The sequence below is a fragment of the Drosophila serrata genome, unplaced genomic scaffold (assembly GCF_035046125.1).
Source record: "Drosophila serrata isolate PLE 108 unplaced genomic scaffold, ASM3504612v1 contig_249, whole genome shotgun sequence".
Taxonomy (NCBI): domain Eukaryota; kingdom Metazoa; phylum Arthropoda; class Insecta; order Diptera; family Drosophilidae; genus Drosophila; species Drosophila serrata.
Genome location: NW_028257147.1, coordinates 4,229,648 through 4,253,484, shown reverse-complemented (window position 1 = coordinate 4,253,484; position 23,837 = coordinate 4,229,648). Strand labels below are relative to the sequence as shown.

The 23,837-nt window shown below is 39.9% G+C and overlaps 6 protein-coding genes across 7 annotated transcripts; 3 read left to right on the top strand and 3 right to left on the bottom strand.

Annotated features, from left to right (window-relative positions):
- Positions 1 to 240: 240 nt before the first annotated feature.
- c(2)M (crossover suppressor on 2 of Manheim) lies at positions 241 to 3,009 on the top strand. Its single transcript, XM_086832722.1, has 7 exons — positions 241 to 809; positions 869 to 1,023; positions 1,077 to 1,333; positions 1,389 to 1,560; positions 1,618 to 2,343; positions 2,401 to 2,535; positions 2,593 to 3,009. Exons 1-7 carry the CDS (start codon positions 664 to 666, stop codon positions 2,712 to 2,714), a joined length of 1,713 nt encoding a protein of 570 aa, XP_086688848.1. The 5' UTR covers positions 241 to 663; the 3' UTR covers positions 2,715 to 3,009.
- LOC110181201 (BOS complex subunit TMEM147) lies at positions 2,863 to 4,106 on the bottom strand. The gene is made up of 4 exons (XM_020948882.2): positions 3,900 to 4,106; positions 3,687 to 3,822; positions 3,508 to 3,616; positions 2,863 to 3,400 (listed from the first exon to the last, which is right to left on the bottom strand). Exons 1-4 carry the CDS (start codon positions 3,971 to 3,973, stop codon positions 3,039 to 3,041), a joined length of 681 nt encoding a protein of 226 aa, XP_020804541.1. The 5' UTR covers positions 3,974 to 4,106; the 3' UTR covers positions 2,863 to 3,038.
- A 168-nt stretch (positions 4,107 to 4,274) lies between these two features.
- On the top strand, positions 4,275 to 6,281 carry Syx5 (syntaxin 5). Of its 2 annotated transcripts, none has more exons than XM_020948889.2 (3): positions 4,275 to 4,378; positions 4,475 to 5,333; positions 5,394 to 6,281. In XM_020948889.2, exons 2-3 carry the CDS (start codon positions 4,655 to 4,657, stop codon positions 6,125 to 6,127), a joined length of 1,413 nt encoding a protein of 470 aa, XP_020804548.2. In that variant the 5' UTR covers positions 4,275 to 4,378; positions 4,475 to 4,654; the 3' UTR covers positions 6,128 to 6,281. The 2 variants fall into 2 exon arrangements, with proteins under 2 accessions (XP_020804548.2, XP_020804547.2); XM_020948888.2 differs by having other exon boundaries at positions 4,275 to 4,382.
- Positions 6,282 to 6,495: 214 nt separating this feature from the next.
- On the bottom strand, positions 6,496 to 7,922 carry cni (protein cornichon). The gene is made up of 4 exons (XM_020948893.2): positions 7,572 to 7,922; positions 7,388 to 7,500; positions 6,903 to 7,046; positions 6,496 to 6,834 (listed from the first exon to the last, which is right to left on the bottom strand). The coding sequence occupies exons 1-4, from the start codon at positions 7,719 to 7,721 to the stop codon at positions 6,807 to 6,809; spliced, it is 435 nt and encodes a 144-aa protein (XP_020804552.1). The 5' UTR covers positions 7,722 to 7,922; the 3' UTR covers positions 6,496 to 6,806.
- Positions 7,923 to 7,937: 15 nt separating this feature from the next.
- Positions 7,938 to 10,085, top strand: fzy (cell division cycle 20 protein fzy). Its single transcript, XM_020948886.2, has 3 exons — positions 7,938 to 8,441; positions 8,499 to 8,823; positions 8,878 to 10,085. The coding sequence occupies exons 1-3, from the start codon at positions 8,130 to 8,132 to the stop codon at positions 9,828 to 9,830; spliced, it is 1,590 nt and encodes a 529-aa protein (XP_020804545.2). The 5' UTR covers positions 7,938 to 8,129; the 3' UTR covers positions 9,831 to 10,085.
- Positions 10,015 to 23,698, bottom strand: cact (NF-kappa-B inhibitor cactus). The gene is made up of 7 exons (XM_020948887.2): positions 23,566 to 23,698; positions 22,262 to 23,044; positions 21,163 to 21,340; positions 20,856 to 21,066; positions 11,812 to 11,900; positions 11,492 to 11,749; positions 10,015 to 10,428 (listed from the first exon to the last, which is right to left on the bottom strand). Exons 2-7 carry the CDS (start codon positions 23,014 to 23,016, stop codon positions 10,357 to 10,359), a joined length of 1,563 nt encoding a protein of 520 aa, XP_020804546.2. The 5' UTR covers positions 23,017 to 23,044; positions 23,566 to 23,698; the 3' UTR covers positions 10,015 to 10,356.
- Positions 23,699 to 23,837: the final 139 nt, after the last annotated feature.

Here is a 23,837-nt window from a genome sequence, read left to right as displayed (position 1 = left end):
ATATTTTCATCAAACTTGGGATATAGCCATTATGTATTATTCTAGAACTTTGGTTTAAATTTAGTGAAAATCGGATAACTATATCATATAGCTGCTGTAGAAACGATCGAGAAATTAATACTATTAAAAATTATAACTTTTTAAGTTTGGAATTCACTTTCATCTTATTTAGGATTGAGGCATTTTTTATTAATTCAGAATTTCATTTTTAATTTTGTTCATGAAAATCGAATAATGATTAATACAGATGTCATATAAATGGTCGTAACATTTTTGGAAACAATTGTATAACTTTTTTCCTTTTCAACATATTTTTATCTAATTTTAAATATAGCCATTTCGTATTATTTCAGAAATTTGGTTTTAATTTTATGAAAATCGGGAAATTATATCATATCAGTAGACTATAATCCAATATAGAATACATCATGATTAAAATTATTTTCCGTTTTAAACGATATTAATTGCAAAATATCGGTCTTGATCGGTAGATTACTCTTCTCATCCCTAACGAACCAGGGCTACCAAAAGTACCGTTGGATCAGGCTCCCATTGTTTTTTCCGCGCCAATTTTAGCTTATTGGCAAAATTGCATTTGTTTTACAATAAACATTGATCTACCCAATTATGAGTAGGAATTAAGTGCTTATACGATTAGCTAACATGCAGGATCGTATGCTTGATTTGGATCAATATGAGGATAACCTCTTGCACAGCTGCTGGAAAGTGGGAGCCTGCCGTTCCCGGACAGCCGTTTTGTCTTCATTCAGTAGAAATGAAATTGCCGCAGTGGATATTGTGGCCTGTTGGTAAGTGTTAATATTTTATCCTTAGCAACACAGCCCCACTGATTTTTATAACTTTTCAGCAAACAAATCACATCCTTGGTCGAGGAAAAGGCATCAGAGCTGCAACTTTCGTATTCGGTGGCCCCAAGACACCAACATTACCATTTCAAGAGCTTTGGGCAATTGACTTGCGGTCTCACCAATATATATAGTCGTCAGGTGAACATACTCTTGGGTGAGTACTTTGCTTTTGATTAAAAGGAGTCTTTTAAATATGTATCTTTTTAGAGGACACCAAACATTTGCTGGATCAAATAAAAGGCAACACATTTGACTTGGTTTTAACAACCAAGAAATCTGTGATACGAACCAATCGCAAGCGGAAGCGAGTAATCACGAAGGAGAGGAGACTGACGATCTCCAAACGTCTCAGACTTGATGAATCCGATCTTCTCAATAAATCAGTGCAGCAACACTATGCAAATTTGCTAGCCGAGAGTCAGGTGTGGCAGTCTGAATCCACTCAGCAGTTTGAGGAGCAGGAGGTGAGTCTATATAATCTGTAATCAACATACACAAAGCATTTTATTTATTTCTCAGTCCATTGAACTACCTCGAAATTATACCCAATCAAATTCATATCATGCTCTTACCATAACCGAGGAATTCGAAATTCACGAGAATCCGTCAGATATTTATGCATCCGATGGCTTTGGGGACTGTGATCATCCGGATTTAACGTTTTTTCAATCTCTTTATCGACGAGATTCCGGTAAATAGTTCTCAATTCAAATAATAGCTCGTCCAACTAATTTTTGATTTCCCTTAGTAAAACGACGTTTGACAAGATGCGATTCAACTGACATTTTACCAGCGAAAATGCCCAGATTGGATGTTGATATATGTCAACTAAACACTTCCCTGGCTGACAGCATTGATATAGATACAGAAAGTATAACTTACATAGTATGCGAGCCATCGCTTCCATTTGACCTCTATAATTCTCCATCGAGGAGAATGTCCAGTGCTGACAATGCTATTGAGGCAACGGATAGCGTTGAAACAGCTCTAACGACTGCAGTAAAAAAATCACGCAAAAAGAAGCTAATAATCGACAAAAGCATTGAATATTCTCGAGATAAGCTGAAGAAACAACAATGTCGATATTTAGCTAAACTAAGAGAAACAGTTGTGATTCCACCGCCTTCCGTGCGGCTCAGAGCCCCGGAGAACCTTTTATTTAAATTGAATAAGCAAATTTCAATATTTCCAGATACTATTAGAAATAATTCCGTTACTTTAAGCAAAGAAGAAAAGGAAATGCTATCTGAGGTTACCTTAAGAAGCATATTCGGCGTTGAATTTACTGAAGATCTAGTCAAGGAGATTTTTGTTCCACTTAAAAGCCGAAAAATTAAAGAAAAAAATAGTGTTTATCAGCCCGTTGTTCCAGAGGATCAGGATCACTTAATCGTAACTCCTCCCTTGCTTCCAGTCATTGAAAGCAATAATAATATATTAAAACATACTATAAGCTATGAAGACAATCATTTTGGTGAGCTATTAATAATTGATAATGATTTTTTTAAACAAGTATTTCTGTTTCCTTCAGATGCTTACTCCGTGATGATGGATTTAATAATGATTTGGCGTAATAATCCCGAAATCCAAGGAATTGATGCTAATAACTATATCCAAATGTTTCCAGATCGTATTAAGGCATCGCTAGCCTTTAATTTTTTGTTGTGTAAGCCAAGAGTACACAAAATGTATGTATACATTGACTTAATTACTTTCATTTCAGATCTGATCCGGGACAGCTTTATAAAGATCTCCAAAAAGCCAAACTCCATTGAAATGGACAAAATAGAGCTTGGCCCAGCGTCTAATGAGCTCATTGAAAGTCTTTCACAAGAGATTTTCTAAATTAATTAAATTAATCAGTCTGATAGAGACTATAAATCATTGTTTTTGGTCATTTGTTACATATCTACTAACTTTCATCGTTAGGTTAAAGTTACTTTTTAGTGTTCCCATCTCAATGTCCATATATTCATTTAAAAACTCTTGTACATTTCATTGTTACTATTACGTTATCATAGATATATAATTCATTAACATTTTGGGTAATTCTCTAAACCGTACTTGTTGTCCTTCGTTACACAATCTCATTCTCTCTGTGACAACACCAAAAATATAATAAACAAGTTACAAAACAAAAGGAATACAATGTATTATTGGCACAATCGCTTAGATGCCGATCTGTTGAGCCAGACCCGAGTAAATGTGCAGCGTGCAGAACCCAATAACGGCCGCTACCAGCGCTTTCACAGCCACCGTCAGCCAGGGTCCAATGGCCAGGATGTGGATCATGCCCTCCAGCCAAACACCCTTGAACACGGTCACTGCCAGCAGCAGGCTTACCAACGGTTTCAGCGCCTTGTTCAGATCGTGACGGGTGAACAGCCAGATCAGAGTGGCCGTAGTTATATGCTGCACCAGAAGCACGTTCGACTCGAGACACTTCAGAATGTAGATCCAGCTGAACTCTGTTCCTCGGGCTCCGACCCATAGCATGATCCCGCGGGAGAGAATCACCTCGGCAGTGGCCCCTGCGTGAAAATTATAGTTATTAGTGTATGCCAAGAAACGTGTAAGCTTCACAATTTAGACTAAGGTCAAAGATTAAGGCCCTAACTAGGTTATTGGATTGACCTACATCCGAGTCCAGCTGTAATGAGTTTCGAGTGCCCCTTTCCAGGAATACGACTCAGGATTAGGGCAAATCCTAGCAGATCAGCGACGTCCACGCTACAGCGGAGGATCTCCTGTAAAGCGAAAAGCACACACACAACTTAACCTTAATAATTGGGTAAATAAAGGTAAGCACACACGCACCGCAAAGAAGTTGAACTCGCCGCTGGAAGAACTGTCCGAGTAGAAGAATGTGGCCAGGACCAGCATCTTGCAGAGCTGGGTAAATATGTAAATGCCGCCCGCCTGCACGCACTTCCAAAAGGCTCCATATTCAGATCTGCAAAACACCGGGATAATTAATAAATATTTTTATTGATCTAAAGCGACAAAGCGCTAAATGTGCTTAAAACCCACAGGCCGGAATATTTGTAGGTGAAGTAATACGGCGTTAGTAGGGCCACACAATTTCCAAAGTGATACAACGTCATTTTCTTTTATAAACTATAGTTATTTTGCTTTAATTAAGAATTAAAAGTAGAAAAGAAAAAAACTAGCGTTGCTCGTCTTTGGCTATCGATATGTCCCATTTAATGTTATTGGGCCACAATAGCTGTTTTTATCGGGAAAATATCTTGTAACAGAAAATAATTTAGAATTTTATAAGACTTTTTGTCATTTCACTATTTAGGTTTAAAAATGATTAGTGGAAATTAACTTTTGTTTCTGTATAAAGTTAATTACCTTTTAATTAAATTGAATCATTGAAAACCGCTAGAGATTTGCGACACCACTGATACCTATCGATAGGTAGATATCAACACGTCATCGTCATCTGTCATATGTGCTAGTATGGGTGCGCGTGAGTGTGAGTGAGTGAGAGTGTGTGCGTGCATGTTAGTGAGTTTTCTGCAATATTTTTACAATTATTATGAATAGTCGAAAACCCGAAGAAAATGCTTAAACAAAATTTTAAATTATACATTGTCTAGGACACACTGGATTGCCAATCGAGTTCCGAGCCAGAAACCAAAGGGAAAAACAGCGATTTGCAGGCGGAAAACAAAGAGGAAAATTTCGCCACTCTGAAGGAAAGTCCAACAGATCGCTTGTGTGTGCATATGAAAAACAGCAACGTCAACTACCAGGGACAAGCTCCAATCTGAGATGAGATGCAAACTCGAAGACGACTCCATCAAACGGACCAGCAGGATTACAGCAGCAGCAGCACCTACACCATTCAAACGGGAGAGGATCACCATCAGACAGGATCAGGCGCAAACGCAGCATTAGGAGCAGCTGGCGGATCGGGAGGACTTCTAGTGCAGCCTCTTGGGTTCCCACAGCAACCGCAAGCGTCCGTCGACGCGGCCATCCACATCGGCGACGCCCAGTCCGGCCAATCGCTCGCTCCAGACTCGGACGACAAGTACGGAAAGGCGGCCCGCCAGTGGAATTTGCGTGCCTTCTCTGGCCAGGCTCTGCGGACCTTAAGTGCTGCTGCCGCCGTGGTCACCGGGAATAACCAACCGGACACAAACTTTAACAGCCAAAACAACTACAATTACAATTCCGCATCTGGTATCTCGGGGACAGGTCAGTTTTCGCAAGAAGACCAATTTGATCCGGAACCCGAGGCCGAAGTCTTCATCATGGCTGCCCGCGATAGGACGGGCGAGTTCGCGAACGCGATTCGATCGCTGCAGTCACGCAACATCACACGGGCCGTGAACATCCGGGATCCTCGTAGGGCCAAGCAAGTGCAGAGCTACTCGGAGTTCATGATGGTGGCCAGGTTCATTGGCAAAAACATAGCCAGCACCTACGCTAAACTGGAAAAGCTCACCATGTGTAAGTACATTAAAATTAAAATGATTTTCTGTAAAAATTAATTATAACTATCTATTTTAGTGGCAAAGAAAAAGAGCCTCTTCGACGACAGACCGCAGGAGATTCAGGAGCTGACGTACATCATCAAGGGTGACCTGAACGCTTTGAATCAGCAGATCGCCCGACTTCAGGACATCTCCAAGGACCAGCGGCGTCATACGAATGGCAAACACCTGGTGTCACATTCCTCGAACATGGTACTGGCCCTGCAATCAAAGCTGGCCAGCATGAGCACGGACTTTAAGCAGATCCTGGAGGTGCGCACGGAAAACCTGAAGCAGCAGAAGACGCGACGGGATCAGTTTAGCCAGGGACCAGGTCCGTTGGCCGCTCACACCGTCTCACCATCGACTGCGAAGCAAGGATCCCTGCTCCTCAGCGAGGAGAACCAGGCTGTGAGCATAGACATGGGCAGCAGTGACACCACCCCGCTCCTGGCTACCCAGACACAGATGGCCATCTACGATGAGTCCGACAACTATGTACAACAGCGGGCGGAAACCATGCAAAATATTGAATCTACGATCGTTGAGCTTGGCGGCATTTTCCAGCAGCTGGCGCATATGGTCAAGGAGCAGGAGGAGATCGTGGAGAGGATTGACACGAATGTGGCGGATGCGGAATTGAATATAGAGGCGGCCCATGGGGAAATCCTCAAGTATTTTCAGTCCGTCTCAAAGAACCGCTGGCTTATGATCAAGATATTCGGCGTTCTCATATTCTTCTTCCTGTTCTTTGTTGTTTTTATGTCATAATCGAAGCCAGCAGGCTGCTTGCCCCACGTACCTTCTTCCCTTTGTATACAGCAATTATTAATTTTAATCAAGTTTCAATTACAATATTGTTTATTCCAAGCTGTGGCCTACCCGGAACCGATTGTATAATAAAGTTATAAAAACGTACGTACAACATGAAAGGCCTTTTGTAAACTGAGTTGCTGGGAGTTAAAAATGTCGCCTATATTATGCTCATACTGATAAGGTTTAGTACACCTTTTTGATAATCTTTGTTATCTAATGTTTTTGGGGTGCTCGCTCCATGCTGTCGCTGGTGTTTCTGCTTCTGTTTAATTAAAGAATCCGCTGTCCTTCAAGCTATACATGGGGTAAAAAATAAAGTGGCATTATTTTTGATTCGACGTTTATTTAATGTGCTTAAGATCCAACTCCACACCAAGGATGCAAAATGCAAATTAAAATAATAATTAAAATACGTTACAATCTCCAACTTCACACAAAATAGACTAAAAATTATAAAAGAAAACAACGCTGATCTAGATGTCTTTCTATGGGTTTTCGACTCAAATTTACAAGTGAAGTATTGTTCGTGGGTTATTATGGGCAATCGTCTCTCTGACCCGAGTATGACAACTAATATACGATGCGGATGCGCTGGCGCCAACAATGAGATCCCCAGGCAGCTGCCGCAATGCCTCTATGTCGAGATGAGCGAATAAACCATGCTAAAATTAGCGAGAAACGTTAGACAAACGATGGCCCTCGATTGCCCTAATAATTAATTTCAACTTACCCGTATATGTAGTAGAAGAAACTGATCAAGTAGACGGCCAACTTGATCCAGCCCTCTCGCATATTCCGTGACAACGTGTCCGTTTTAAGGACCGTGGTGGGATCATACAGTCCAGGGCCAGACATCACAGGGCGGTTTTTGTAGCTGCAATATATGGGAGTGGTCTCATTAAGCGTGACTCAATCAAGCGTTAATATAAGGGGGAACTTATTTATAAGCCTTGGGAGTTTTATTAATATATAAAATACGATATAGACTGTCGTATAAACAATTAAAGGTATGATTATTCTAATTGTATTTGTAATTTAAATTAATCAGCACGAAATGAGGAACGCTGGTAATCTCCCTTGGACGTTCTTCAATGAGCAAATGTAGATAAGCTAGGTTAGTAGCTACACACTACCAGAAATAAGTACTTAGATATACTCAGGTACGGATACTACCAAAGGTTAATATAATACTCCCATGTATCATGATTCACTTACCGCCAAATATGATAGGCTATGAGGGGTATGTTGATGCATAGCGAGAACCATTCACCGCAGAATAAGAACAGCAAATTTAGGAAGATGTGCAGCAAGTACTCCGGTAAAACCAGCTAGGAAGGGATAAGCCATCGGATTTATTCAACAGGACTGCTATGTAAACAATGGGTACTACAATACCCACCGGATTGAGGCTGTTGCACTGATCTATTGGATTTTTGTAATCTGTCTTCAGCTCGTCAAAGGCAATCACATGAAATATGGCGAAGAATATCAAAAACGCATCCCCGATCAGGGCCACTATGTACGTGAAGGCGGTAAAGTTGAAAGCCATTCTGTTTTATCGCCTGGCAGCACAGCATAAAGCGCTTAACAATATGACTTGCTAATTTATTTACGTAAAAAATATTTCGGCTTCCAATTGTAATAGAGCTGGGACAAAATCGATTTCAATATCGATACCACTGATTTGTTTGATTTCGGTTCGATACCGATGTATCACGCTCAAACTAGTATAATGTCTAGTATTTTTCTTGTGCTATCGATAATACTTTATACCCCCATCCTCGTGCGGCCACACTTCTTTTCCGAATCGAACCGCCATTACCGAACGCCGAAGCAAATCAATCGAATTTTTTAGGATCTAAGCAATCTATGAACCTCAAACGACGCTCGTGCAATTACCGAGAATTGTGTGATACATATATAGCTGCTACCTGACATCCCAGACCACTGACCAACCATGTCGCAATTCAATTTTGTGAGTGATCTTCAAAATGCATTGATCATGGACGGGGAGACGCGCGGACCTGCACCGCGTTGGAAGAAGAAGCTGGAGGCGTCACTCAACGGGAGCGCCAATACCACACGATCGGTGCTGTCCGTCTCATACAACACCAGCTTCTCGGGCGTCCAGGTGTCCACGAAGACGCCGGGAAAGACTAGCGAGGGCAAGGCCAAGAAATCGACGACCACGCCAACAAAAACGCCTGGCGGGGGCGATCGATTCATCCCGAATCGAGCTGCCACCAACTTTGAGCTGGCTCACTTTTTGGTAAGTATTAGATACTGATAAAGCCTTCTTGAAAATCTATTTTATATCCTCTCATAGGTCAACAAAGATACTGGTGACAAGTCTGACGAGGAGAACGAAAAAGCCACCACTAGCAACAGCAACGAGAGCAATGTCCAGGCCTCGGCTCACAAAGTGGAGCGACAGAAACTGATCTCCGATGTTGCCCAGGTCAACAATGACAACAATAGTGGCCGTATTTTGTGTTATCAGAACAAGGCACCAGCTGCCCCCGAGTCGCACACTAATCCTCTAAAGGTTGTGTACTCTATAAAGACACCCATATCGACGAAGAGTGGATCGCGCTATATACCAACCACTTCGGAGAGGATTCTGGATGCACCGGACTTTATTAACGATTACTGTAGGTGGATGCCTCGATTCCGATCATTTTAACCTTACGTTGAGGCTTTTTCAGATCTCAACCTGATGGATTGGAGTGGTGATAATATAGTGGCCGTTGCCTTGGGCAGTTGCGTCTACTTGTGGAATGCAGCCACCGGAAATATTGAGCAGCTGACTGAATTCGAGGAGGGCGACTATGCTGGGTCTCTATCCTGGATTCCGGAGGGTCAGATCTTGGCCATTGGCAACAGCACTGGGGCCGTGGAGCTCTGGGACTGTTCCAAGGTGAAGAGACTGCGTGTGATGGACGGACATAGTGCCAGAGTGGGATCCTTGGCCTGGAATTCATTCCTGGTGTCCTCTGGCAGTCGCGATGGCACCATTATTCATCACGATGTCCGTGCGCGAGAGCACAAGCTCTCCTCCCTGGCGGGACACACTCAGGAGGTTTGTGGTTTGAAGTGGTCCACGGATTTTAAGTATTTGGCCAGTGGAGGCAATGACAATCTGGTGAATGTTTGGTCTTTAGCTGGCAATGGTGTGGGAACGGCCACCGATCCGCTGCACAAGTTCAATGAACATCAGGCTGCAGTGCGTGCCTTGGCCTGGTGTCCTTGGCAGCCAAATACCCTGGCCTCTGGCGGCGGAACTGCTGATCGTTGCATCAAGTTCTGGAATGTAAACAATGGATCCCTCACTAAATCCGTTGATTCCAAGTCGCAAGTCTGCTCTCTGCTCTTCTCCCGTCACTACAAGGAGCTGATATCGGCCCATGGATTTGCCAATAACCAATTGACCATTTGGAAGTATCCAACGATGGTGAAGCAGGCAGACTTAACAGGACATACGTCGCGAGTATTGCAGATGGCCATGTCACCGGATGGCAGCACTGTAATAAGTGCCGGAGCCGATGAAACCCTGCGACTATGGAATTGCTTTGCTCCTGATCCCTTGGCCGCCAAGAAGGCCTCGGCCAGTGTTAATAGCAAGGCCAAACAGAGCGTTTTCCGGCAGAGCATTCGTTAGGAAACTATTAAAATATGACTAATTTGAAGAAAGTTCCCATATCCAACATTTGTTTCAAGTTTAAACTAGTAGACAATTTTATGTTTAGTGATTGATAAATTGATTATTTCTTGTTCCATGTTTTGTATCGCGGCCAAGTGTTGTGTATGAATTCCCACCGACGATGATACATAGAAATTAAACGTTTTGTCAAATACTTTTATTGCTTAGAGTTAAGTTTTGTGCGTATAAATAAAATGCTTGACATTCTCTGCATCCTCTTGCATGCTTTATTTCGCTCTTTAAATACTATCGTTTAACACAAACAAATTGGATTCGGTTTCGGGTACCACTCGATGATGGACAGTAGCTAAGTAAGTACATTCATTGGGTTTTCTCGGGAACGTGTGTCAGGGAATATTATGTCTGCGGCAGGAAGGGCTTGCGTTGCAGGTCTCGGGAATTCGGTTTGTGTTATAATCATAGGTGTACATAAATGTGTTTATGCATTAGTCTAGGGCGTATGTACAGATTGGATTGGGGGCATTCAGGCAACCGTCATGGGATTGCAGCCATTGTAGCTTACAAAGTAACGTGGATCACCAAAGCGATCGTACATCTGCAAATAAAAGAGAGGATTGCAAAAATAAAGCGGGTTAGAATTGAATGTCAACCAAGGGTTAGGCATAAATCACAACAAATAAAAGCCACAACAACCAACAAAATAAGCAACAAATGTAACAAAACTAGTAAACAATTAAAGTGCGAATATAATCTAACCTAGACTAAGTTTACAAACCTTGAAGATCCAAACATAAATAAGTCTAGTTATAATTTTATCAAATCTTTTGTTTTTTTTTGTATATTTTGTTGAGTAAAATATTTTTATTTTTGCAACACATCATTTCTTTCATTCAGTCAGAAAACATGAAAACATCAATTAGATTTAGCTAACTTAATACTACAATTTATGATTTCATTTTTCATCATCATCGAGTTAGGTGTATAATAATAGTTCTAGGGTCTATAATGTTAGTCGGTTTGGTTCACACTCACGCGCACGCACATACAAAAATTACAGACATACAGAGACACAGGGCATACACACGAATACATTTAGATTTAGATAGAGAATGAATAATAGCAACAAACATCGAGTTCACATTGGACATTGCTTAATCGTAATTGTATAGAAAATCCTAATATAGATATAGATTTAGTTAAGAAAAGTTGGTTCATTGGACATTATTGTTTTGCATTTCTCTTCTATGGTTTGTTCGTTACTTTGTTGGTTCAATATTGTTGGGTTCTACTAAAACATAGACTCCCCCTGTGCTGTTTGTTTACTAAGATTTACTATACTGACTGCTCTTGCTTGCTCTTCTGCTTTCTTTTTTCATTTGCTTTCTTTTTTATCAGATTTTTTCATTTTTTTTCTTTTGTTTTTTTTTTTTGGTTAACAATACAATAGGTGTTAGTTGCTCCTCAAGTGAAACACCTTTTTCATTCCAAGTGAATACCAGTTCAGCTTGGTGGATTCTTCTGCTTCTTACTTAATTCCATCTAGCTTAGATTTCTTCTGTTTCTGTTTTTCTTTTCTCTCTTTTTTGAACATTTTGGAAGCTGGTGGTGGCTTATGCTCTCTACAATAACCTTCTCTGATCTTAGGCAGTGACGCTCACCTTCGTATCGTCTAGATCTTCGATATCGCTACTGTCGTAATCACTATCCGGCGGCGTCACAGTCTCCGCACCGCGCTTCTCCAGGATATTTTGCATGCGCGACTTGTTCATGATGCACGCAAACTGGTAGGCCGTCAGGCCGGCAAAGGTGGCCGTCTCCAGGTTGAGCTTCTCACACTCGTCGAGCAGGAAGTTTGCCAGATCCTCGTTGCAGCCCTCGATCGCAATGTGCAGCGGTGTGCGTCCAGATTTGCCCTCCTATTAAGAAAGTTAATTGGAAATTAGTCAAAGATTCTCAAGAGATGTGATTATAAACTTACCCTGGCATTAATGTCGGCTCCATGAGATACCAAAATGCGTAAGATATCAATGTGTCCCGCCTCGGCAGCCAAATGTACACAGCGCTCACCTGTAATAAAAGCGAAAACGAAGAGGTTAATAATTTGTTTCAAAGATTTATTTAGTTAAAGTTTAAGTTTTATGATGGTTTTTTTATGAAATCTCCCTTTAATATCTTTAACTACTCCAATATTCCAACTACTCCACTATTCCAACAACTCCAACTTCACACCAACAGTGTATCGGAAAAGCTCTCAGTTATGAATGAAATGTGATCCCTTCTCTGAAAGCTTTGGATGCCATCTGGAAAAAAAGCTATGCCCACGATCGATTGCTCTCAGTTGTAAAACGAGTAGCGTTTTATAATACAAACGAACCACAACAGAAAGCTTTGATTACGACAATGACCACTCGGGCGGGGAAGGCAGGAGACGGAGGAGGTGGAGTCAAGGGGATCTGGGTGCCAAGTGGTGGGGCTTTTGCTTTATAAGACAATATGACAACCCGTTGACTTCGAATGCGAATGCGAGTATCCGTGTGTGTGCGATCGCTCGGTTGTGCTGCTTTTGCTGGTGTGCGTTGAAAAACCCAAGAAATTCCCACAATAAAACAGCAGCAATAACACACCAACTACAACAACAACAAGAACAACAACAACGACAACAACAAAGACCAGTGACGAGGAAAATAAAATAAAAATCAAGCAAGACAGTTGTTGGCGTTAAGTTAAGTTAACAAACCAAATACAAAGTTGGCTTTTGGCAGTTCTGCTTCAGCAACAAGTTTGTCCAAGTTCAAATTGGTTTGAAATCGCACATTATATGTAGAAATTTGATACATAGAGATACACATACACATAGGAGATCTTGAGTTTTTTTGTTAATAATAATAATAAATTCTGCAATAATTCAACTGACATTTCAGGCAAGCTTCGGGGAATGAATTCTGTTCATGATTCTCCTTTTTTATCATACTTTTTTTAGAGCTTGTCGTGTCTTTCTACCATTTAAACAAATGTACAATAACTTAATTGGCAATTTAATAAACAAAAATTTAAAATATATACAAAGTTCAGAGTTTTGCAATTAAGTTGGTGTTCTATAATTTGAAGAATTATTTCAAGGCTTATTTGTTGAATAAGTTATGCTTGAATTTAATAAATTATAAATTTTATTAGAAAATGGAGTGATGATAGCTATACGATTTTTAGTTATTCTATAGAATTTCAATTAAATTAAAGACCTCAGATAATTTTGTCTTATTTACACAGTATTTCTTTCGATTCTTTCTCAATAAATTCTCGTATTTTTTGAGATCGAATCGTGGCTTGCATACGAAAAAAAAAAAACAACTAAAAAACAGAAAACAAAGGTAGATTGTTTAGTTTTTTTTTCTCGTTTTTATATATTCTCTGCCTTCTTTGCTTTTACGGCTTTATGATTAGTTGACGCAGTATTTGTTGTTATTGCTAATGACTTTGCCTTATAGTTTTTTGTGCTAGACTTTTTTATTTTTTGCGGCTACACGTGCTGTTGATTGACTTTCACACACAAACGTTGGCACATTTGCATACACACATTTACATGACCCCAGACGTTGGAGATTTCCGCAAACAAGAAATTGTTGTTTTTCCCTAATCAAAGTAAGCTAGCTTCCTATGTAATAATAGTTTAAAAATTCCACCAATGAGTCATTAGAATTTCGCTAGCGATAAAGCAGGTTCAACCATGAACTTTAGAGTTCCCCAAAAGAATTAATAACAAATAAACAGCCTAAGGTTATCTCGGGCACTTGAAGATTAAGGCAACCTAAAAAATATTTAAGCCAAAGATCCGGTCAAAAGACAGACTGAGAGAGAGAGAGAGAGAGGAAGGCAAAGAAAGCGGACTAAGAAAGTCATCTTAACAACAGTCCAGTTTTATTTTCTTTCTTTCTTTTCGGCTCTGAGAGCTCCGCTCTTACAAAAGCAACAATTGTGTCACAAGTTTTATAAATAAACGATGACAACATGGAGTTTTTGCTTTTTTTTCTGTTTAGGTATAAAGCTCGACTAACTAAAGGAGAAGTCGCGATCGACCAACGATGAGCTAGTAAAAGACAATCCCCATTGTTGTTGCCTTTTCAGCACAGCAACGTGCCAATCGTTAGCATACGATTAAAGATGATATCGCCATTGGTTATTAGATATTAGATATTAATAGACAGGGGTATGAAATATGAAACACAAAAGTTTGTTTCAAACTTTGTCTTATTGGGAATTCCCCCCTGCCAATCGTCCAAAGACTGGCTGCGTCACACAGATCCATCAGATACTTTGCTAAATCCCGCGTCGTAGATGTGTGTATCTTGGGCTTTGGTTTTTTAAGTTTTTGACCAGCCAGCAAGTCTGAGAAACCTGACACGTCTCCAGAAAGCAGTTCGACCAGAATACGCACATTAAATCACCTAAAAATCACATGGTAATATGTGATTGCTTAATAATTAGATATATTTGCTCTTAGAATGTTACTTTGGAGCGTATCATTTTGTATATATGTATAAAAAAGCCAATGAAATTTTGATGGGTTCAATTGTCACACAAATATTTTTAGCCATTTGTTTGTAGAGAATTTATAACAATTAGAATAATGACTTGTTTTTATTGGGGCATATTAAAAAAGTAAGTGAATGACTGTGAGAGACTTGAACAATCTGAACCAGAAACTCGCCACAGTATGTTATGAATATATACACATCTTTTTTTCGACGGTTGATGTCATGATTTAAAAAAGATTAACTTGAATGAGCAGAAATATATATTTGCATATCTCAAAAAGCCTAAGAACTTTTGCTTTTTAACTCTTGGGTTTAGTAAAGTATTTGATTGGAAGATCATAAACCCCTAACATCCTGAATAATTCATAATTACTTTCAATGTGTACTGTTAATCGGTTTTTGGGGTTCTAGCAATTAACGATCGTTATGAAATCGCTTAGAACGGCGCAAATTATGGGAAATTCTATTTGCACACTTGACAATTTAGCACTTTCACAAATGGCAAAACGCCCACTCGAACCTCGGGTTTAATTCGCCTACAGCTAAAAGTTAACCAGTTACTATTTACACAGGCGGCTTTAATAAAAAAACCAAACAGCAAATAATAATAATAATAATAATAATAAAGCTAAAAAGCAACGAGATATCGACCTTATGAGGGAAAACCCAACGTCGCAGTTAAAAGTACTCCACAAGTCACCCAGAGAGTCGCAAAGTTCATAAATTTATTGACAGCGCAAATATTAAACGTTGCTGCTGCTGTCTTCGTTTAATTTTAATTAATTGTGTTTATTGTTGGGAGGCAGAGTTTTTGGTATTTCTACAACGGGTTTCTTGTTGAAACATTTGCCTGTCCTTCACTGTAAAAGGCAGAGGGGGTCATTGATTCGTAATTATATTAATTATGGAATTTCTTAACTGTGTGTTTGGTTTTTTTCGCCTTTAAAATTCTCTGAACAGTGGAATTTCTAAGTGTAATTAGTATTTCCTTTTATATATTATTATTTTTTATTTTGCTGTTTCAGCTGTTTCTCATTTGTTTTCCCCGAAAACGAAACGCGTGCCAAAAGAAGTTACCAGGCCATTAGGGGAATTACCTTTAACTACGATCCACGATCAAAGAAAAAAAAACCCAGCCAGAGCTTAAAGACATGGCCAATGAAATTAATGCCAACTGTCCAAATACCCCAAATAAATGTATATAAACAGGCTATAAGCGGAGAAAGGAAGGAAAGAAAAGACAATATCAACAAATTAAAAGTTATTTACCCTTAACAAGATCAAGACGTAGGGTAATTCGATTGCTGTACAAACTTTCCCAATGTGGAAATTAGCTTTAAAGTCGAGTGAAAAACCCAGGGAGCGGAGCCCGGCCGCCAAATGAAGCGAGCGAAAACAAACAGCACAATTTAGCACAATTAAAGCCATGGATTTTCCAAGCCATATGACGATCGGCGACGACTGACTTGGCAATGAAAGTGTTTTGAAAGCAACTCAGCTCGATCCGATCCCGTTCCCGCTCCGCCCGCCGCCGGCGGGTTATGTCAGCTTATTCGTCCGCTTTGCCTTGTTGACTTTCTTTCTTGGGTGCGATTGTGAATGCGAAATGCAAATAACACCCGACTTGGCTGCGATCGCTTTTAGTTAGGTTTCCCCAACAAACCCAAAAAACGTTTGGGGATCGTCAGCCACGTGTGTGAAGTGCACACACAACAAAAATGAGAGAAATAAAAACATTTGTAACAAAGAAGACAAGAAAAGAAACCGAAGTTAATATACGCTTGCAGTTTGCAATTGTATATAAGGATCGTATGGGAAATCGATCATAAGTAAGCTTAAAGTATTCACATTCTTTGAAAAGATATTTTTTATAGCGTTACAAGTTTCTGACTAAAATTAAAATACCCTTACAGGGTATAAAAACAAACGAACAAACCGAAATTAAAACCCAAATGGAATTTTTGGGGGGAAATCCCAATTTGAAGAGGTCAGAAATTGTTGGAAGGAGATCACATTTTGTGAAGTTGTCGTAGTATGGTTTTTCTACAATGCCAACTCAGTTGCAGTTAGGATTTTCCTTAGACATTAGATCGGGTATTATTCATGACACATGCACATCAACTTCCGTCATTTTGTTTATTGCAATTTGCATGAGCTCACTGTAAGAATTAAACAGCTAAGCAAAGCTTAATTCTTAAATAGGAAGTACTTATGTTAACAAGAATAATGAATGAAGATCTTAATTCATATCTCTTTAATTTTAAGCAAGTAAAGAAATCTCTTATAGAGTCAATAAACTCTTAAGATTGACCAGTCTTGAGATCTCATCATGAATAGAAATCTTATTTATGGTCATTGACAGTTGTTCATTAAAGACATTCACAAAACAAAGAGACAGGAAACATTTCCGTTTTTTAAAAAAGAAGTGATCTAACCTTGTCTGTTGTCTGCTCAAGTGAATAAACTCTTTGATCTCTCTCTCTCTCCGGCAGAAAGCTAAGCGGCTTAGGTTTATATTTCAGATATTTTTTAATAAGGAAATGAAACAACAAATAGCTCAATCTCAACTGGTTCCCCGTTGTACGGGACAGCTGCATAAACGGGAGAGTCCCCAGATTTAACCTTGTGTCTTTCAGACAACTTTTTCATGACTAATTTGTTGTTGCCAATATGCATTTATTGTAAAAGTCATTGATAGTTGTCAGATTCTAGATATCAATAAATAATGAGCAGTCAATTAATGCCAACAAAAACAGGTTTTCATTACATATATATATATCTCCATACATAGTATAGTTTATAGTTTATAGGGTCTAGTTTAAATCATAGGTTCGAGATATTTGTTTATAAAACCAAGCCAGTGACGTAAACTGCTTCATAAAGTTGCATCCTCTCGTTTTATGATACAATTTAAAAGGTAAAGTACGTAAATGGTTTTCCAGACTCATGACTACGACTCTTTCTCTCTCTTCAGCTTGGTTCAAGTAGCACGAGACTTTACTTTTGCACACACGCAATATGGCCAAGATCACTCGTAAATGGTGGGTAATATTGATAGAGGGTTTGGTGTGGTAAAAACCGGCAAAACGAACTGATAGCCAGAGTTATCTTTTTTAATGGCAAAAGGTGTCGGGGACGAGGCCGAGGACGTACGACGGCGAACGAACGTACCGAGGCTCGTATAATCGCACAATAAACGACCACCTATGGGGTTTTCCTCAGCTCACTGATAACGCACGATTTCCAGTTACCAATGTCTGCTGACGATCGAACACCGCTGGACATATCTCATTTTTGCTATTTGCCAAGCGGCTGGCGGCAGCTTATCAGCCCGGGGGAAGTACGGCCCGAATGACTGCCTCTTAATTTGTGAGTTTTAGTTCAGTTGCCAGCCAGGCCACAGATTTCATGATGGCTTCACTCCAATGGAGTGGACATATGTACATATATGGCACCACATGCTAAACAAATGTTCCATCCATATGGGCTTTTTGATTCTCTGAAATTCCCTCCAATTTGTTTTAACCAAAGACCCTGAAAACATTCCATGTCCAGCAGAAGCGCGATAAGGCCTCAAAGCGAAACACTCTGTCTTCCCCATTTCCCAGGGGGAAATTTATTCAGTAATCGTATTGCAAAAATGTGTGTGCAGAATCCCCAGTAGCTTTTCTTTGGAAATTCATAGCAGAGAAACCTGATAAGTTAAACCGAAAACGTCACTATTATTGTGCGACGCGACTGCGGCTACGATAAGTTTTTATATTCACTGATAACCAATGCAATCACAATCAATCGATTTGTGTTTATTTTGTTTATTATCAAAAGTGGGAAATTCTGGCACTCTTGGTTTTCCAAAATCATATAAAGTTGTCAAGCGAATCCCTGCGTTTAGGGAAATCAACTATTTATAGAAAAACCTGTCCTCGAGAGCCCTGCGTGTTGGGTTGTTTGGTTATTTATATAATCGAAGTCCATTTCCCCCAGTTGTTGCGTGTCAGGCGCGTTAATGAGGCCCAAAAATGGATTACGATGGCCAAGTTAACAAAGAACCGTACATATACTATAATTACTATTGTGAGCCCAGTTGGGAATTTCCAGAAACTAGAATAATATATACGTATATAATTATGTTTGGAAGTGGGATACTTTCCCCCTTCGGTCACTTCGATAACAGAAAGCGAGTTAGCTAGCAGCAGGCGAACCTTTCTCAATTTCCGTTTCTGTCTGTGACTTTAATCGACTTAATGTTATCATTATATTCCTGGTTGCTCTATTTCTTATTTTATTTGTATTTTTTTAATGCATTTTAGTCTGCTCTTGCTTGGCTCAGAGCCAGAATGGCAAATGCCTTACATTTTCCCAGTGGCATTTCATTTAAATAGAAGGGAATTTCAAGCAAACCTTAAATCGGGAATAGAAGGTCTTTAAATTTAGATAAATTCTTGAGTTAATTATACAAACTCCTAAAGTGTGCTCCCAGAAGGATTTTATTTACTCTTATTATAAATTCTAATGAAAGAAAGAAGTTTGTTTAGTAAAAACAATAACAATAGTTCCTTGGGGAACTTCAAAAAGAATTTTTCTTATAAATTCAATGAAAATTACGGTTAATTCCAGTTGAAATGAAAACATAAACTTTTGGTTCTGGAATTTATAAATGAATCTTAATACATATATGAACATGTTTATACCCCTAGAGATGTTGACGTCAATGCTGGGCGGGAAGGAGGATGGGGATGAAATATTTATTTGTTCCACATAGTGAAGGCCGTGTGTTTACAGGGTAATCTCTGGGAATTGCTTTCGAATCCAAATGGTGAGGCGGCATTGGTGGGTCGTGGAACTGACTGACTTTTTTTGGTGATCGCTTTGGGAAAACCCAGAAATTTCAAACAGGCGAAATATGTATTCAAAAGCGTCTGACCGTCTCGTTTCTTTTTTCGTTTTTATTTTCTGCTTTGTTGGTTTTTAATAGTTTTTGTCGGAAATGTCTGCGATGTGTTTTGCTATTGCTTTTGGCTAGCCGAAATATATTATGTGCCGTGTGTGTGTCTGAGCAGGTTATATATAGCATCTATAGTATAGTCCACACCAACTATATATATACATAGTATATACATTTATGGGGAGCAGCTGTTTGTTTGTGGAGCTCCAAACCGGTTGGCGCTGCTTAAAGCTGGCCAAAAACAAATGTGTTTGTTCACCAAATGTTTGCCACTCACGAATTTTGGTTTTTATTTTTGGCAAGGTTATACTTGGCCAAAAAAAATATAAGAAGGAGCAAGGGGAAGAGGAAAAGGCCAATAGAAATCGATTAAACAAACGAAAGGTTAAACGTAAATAACTTTGATATTGCGATATACTTTCTGACAAGTTTATTAACCTTTTTTTTTGTAACTTGAGAGTCAAACTTTTACTTTCCTGACCCGAAAAGAGGATTGAATACAAAATAAAATCATTAGAAATTACACAGTGAGTTTAAAATAAAATAAAAGTACTTTTCCTCTAGATTACTATTTTAAATTCATATATAAAATCCTTTTTTTCTCTGTTCTCTCTCTCAAAATGCCGTATAATATGTGCGGGTGGAAATGCAAATCGATAATTCGATTTGTGCCCCCTGAATACAGAGCAAAATCAAATAAGGAAACAAATGTATATAATTATGGGGGGACACGCCTTGTCTGCCTTTACGCGTGGTAAATAAATTTACCTTAAAAATGATTTCCTTGAGATGCAATGCATTCGAAATCAACTTGAGTGCTGGCAAAACAAAAACAAAACAATTACAAACAATTGCGATAATCAATTGAATTTCCATTTCGATACATGTAACTTACATAAGTGTAAGTAAGTATTTCTGATTCTCTAAAAACAAAACAAATTGTAAATATTTAACTCTATCCTCGTGCAAATTGATTTTTGCTGACGTCTGAGAGACTTTGCAAATGTGTTTTCTGAGCGTTTTTCGTTTATTTTTGGTTAATCAATAACCAAAAGGGAAGGAAGAGGGGAAGACCTGTATTTGATGAGGAAAATTTTCTAGCAAAATGTTTTGCACGGAGGCCAATGTATTTTTGGCATCAGCTCAAAGGCGTCTCCTATATAGCCCATAGCCATATGCACATACGTCTTTAACGTCCATATATACATATTTTTTATTCTATATAGTAGACGACAATGTCTCGCAATGTGGCTAGCCGTTGGCGGGACACCAGATATATATTTTCCACAAATATAATGTGTATAATTTTTGGCACAGATTCATAATTTTTCATGAAAAATGCCCGCAAATGCTGATGTCTAAAAATAATTTAGTTTACTGGCCAGATTCTACGCTCCTAACTCAAAAATTTCAATACATTTCAGGGAAATCATAAGATAAAAGGTTAAGTGCCCAATTTAGACTGTAACTTATGGGGAATACGTTAAGGAAAATGAATTACCTATTCCTAAACAAAACTGTATAATTTATCGTTAATTTACTCACCATCATAGTTGCGAATCTCAAGATCGGCAGGGAGACGGGCGTAGCTCAGTGAGCTAACAGCCTTATCATTGGAACGGTGTCCATATTGACGGTGTGCCTCATGAATCTCCGTGGCTCCAAACTTCTCCGTCAATGCACGGACGCACTGCTTCTCTCCGGCAATGCAGGAAAGGTGTAGAGCGGTATTTCCATGGCTATCGCGCACCGAGGGCTACATGTAAATGTGTAATTGTGACGCAGAATTAAGTAATTGTTTAGATTTAAACATTTGATAGCAAAGTTTGTTTATGTTGCTATTAATAATCACCTCAGCTCCGGCCAGCAGCAGCATCCTCATGATATTGGGCTGGGCGGTGAGGGCGGCCAAATGTAGCGGAGTTTGGGCCACATCGTTCTGAATGTTGAGCAGGCATGGATGCGGGGCCATGCGAATTAAGGCAGTTACCACGTCCACGGATCCCGAAATACAGGCCAGGTGCAGAGGTCTGATGATGGCAAAGGGAAAAGAGAGAAACAACAATGAATTTGTGGGTTTATTTACCTGCCTCGATCGAACGCCCGCCCGCCCGCACTTTCTTCCCTTCTTCCTGTTCACTTGTTGCCTTGGGTCAATGTGGCGGCGTAAAAACCCAAGTAAGTTAAGTCGATGTGAATTATTGTGAAGCAAAAGAAGAGCTGATGAGATGCCCCGAAAACCTGTTCGTTCGCTGATGATACCTGTGTACCTGCCCACATACCAGGAAAACCCCAAAGCCTGACTAAAACACATGTGTCAGTCGCGTTTCTCGGCCCAGACAATGGTCTTTTGAGAGTGATTCACGAAACTCTCCCCTTAGCTCACTTGGTGGTCGGTGTGCCTTTGTTTTTTTTTGGGAAATTTGGAAATGCTCACCGGAAAGACAGCGCATATCGGATACTAGCAAACAAACTTAAACGTGACTTTTAGCAGTTCATCAACATGGGTATTTTGATATATAATTAATCGGAATTACAGTGACTAGATTCAAATATATACTAAACACATTCCTTCATATAAAAAATCCCTCATTTCATTGTCACTTTCCTCAATTCTGGTTGTCATTAACAATTTAATTTTAGATCTGATCAGACTCGCAAATATATTGTGATAATTTAGGAATATTGCTGATCATTTATTAATTAAGTAGCAAGACTTGTTCATTGAATATTTCGCATTAATGTGGGTTATTCGGAGATTATTTGCATATTTTTTATTTTTGCCTAAATATTGAGCTCTCTCATTGATCTAAGGTTCAGTTAAGGTATTTTAATATCAATGAAATCTAAACATTTAAGGATCTAGCAGTGAGTTTCTAAGGTAATAATTTAATTTATTTTGATCCTTTCCCCGGTAAGTGTACACATATGTTTCAGTAAAGATTACTTACGTGTCGCCGACATCGTTTTGCTGATAGAACTGTTCCCATGCATTCATAATGTTGATACTGCTCTGCGGAGCGGTGGAGGGATTCGTGGTGGCGCCGGCAGCTGTGTTGGACTGTGTGGTAGATTGTGGGCCGGGCTTGGTACGGTTAGCCGAAACCTGGGCGGAGCTGCTGCCGCCACTGCTCTGGCCGAGATTGTTTAGCTGCTCGCCGCGACCCGCCAAGTTGCTCTGGACCGTCCATTGCGGTATGCCTGCGTCCGTGCTGTGCTTGAGGCGCATTTGATTGCTGCTTTTGTCCTCCTGGGCGGGCTCCTCCTCCTCTACGTCCTCTTCGTCCTCGTCGATAATGCCGGAATCAAGGACCACGGATTGCTGTTGCTGTTGCTTCTGTTTCTGTTGGGGCTCCTGGTCCTTGGGCTCCGGCTGCTGCTGTTCCTCTGCTTCAGGGATGATCTCCTCGCTGAAGATTTGCGAGGATTGCGGTCCGGAAATGAAGCCCGAATCGCTTGTTTCGCTTTGCACGGCAAATTCCTTGTGCTTTTGGTTAATGGCGGCGGCCGCCTCTTCTTCTTGCGCTTTGCCGCCAAATGTTGACTTTGCGTTTTTACCGCTGCTGTCGGAGGAGGAGGCTGCGTTGGGGGGGCGCTGTTCAACACTGGCAGCGCTGCTGCTGCAGCTACAGTCCTCCTGGCTGCTATCACTTGTTGCTGTTGCTTTTGTTGCTGCTGCTTCCGCTGCTGTTGTTGGGTTCCACATTTTCGTGCTTTTCCGGACTCTCAGTTAGCTGGAAAATTAATATTTTGTTGTTGTGCGATTCAGTATGCGTTTGAACATTGCTTTTAAGCTCAGGTTTAATCGAGCGCTGCTCTCTCTCTATCGTTATCTTTCTCTCTCACTCACTCACTGTCACACACTCTCTCGCAAGCTCTCACGTAACTGCGCTTTTTTGCCCTGGCCAGCAAAAAGCCGTGGGTGCGAGTGAAACAAACATATGAGCGAATAGCTACAAGTGAAAACGCAATAACAGCATTTTGTAGATTAAAGCAATTTATAAATTATACATGTGTAGCGACATAAAAATAAACGATTCACTGGGGAACTATTTTGGATTTTGCTTGCATTTATTATTTTGCCTTTTCCTTGCGCGCCACCGAGTTTGTTTCACACGCACACCATATACGCACACACACATAGGGAAATCTTTTATCTCCGCTCACAGCTTCATCTTTTTCATGTTTCCTTCGTCTGCTTGTTCTTTGTTTCACATATCTTATCCTCTATTATCTTGCACTATATTCTCACTACCTTGCTGGTTAATTGTGTTTCAGAGTTTCGTTTCACACGCGTAAGTTGAATATTTTGATTTGTTAAACTTTTATTTTGCAACTCGCATAGTACCCGTGCGCAACACGTCTTGTTGTTAAACTTTTTTTTCGGATTTGCTGCTTGCACACCCGTATATATAGGTTCCTCAAAAGCCGAAGAGAGCCGAAGGCTGCCGAACGGCCGACGTACCCGAGCACCAGTGTTGCCAGCCGTGCAAAAATAAGTTAAAACAGGCTAAATGTGAAGAAGAA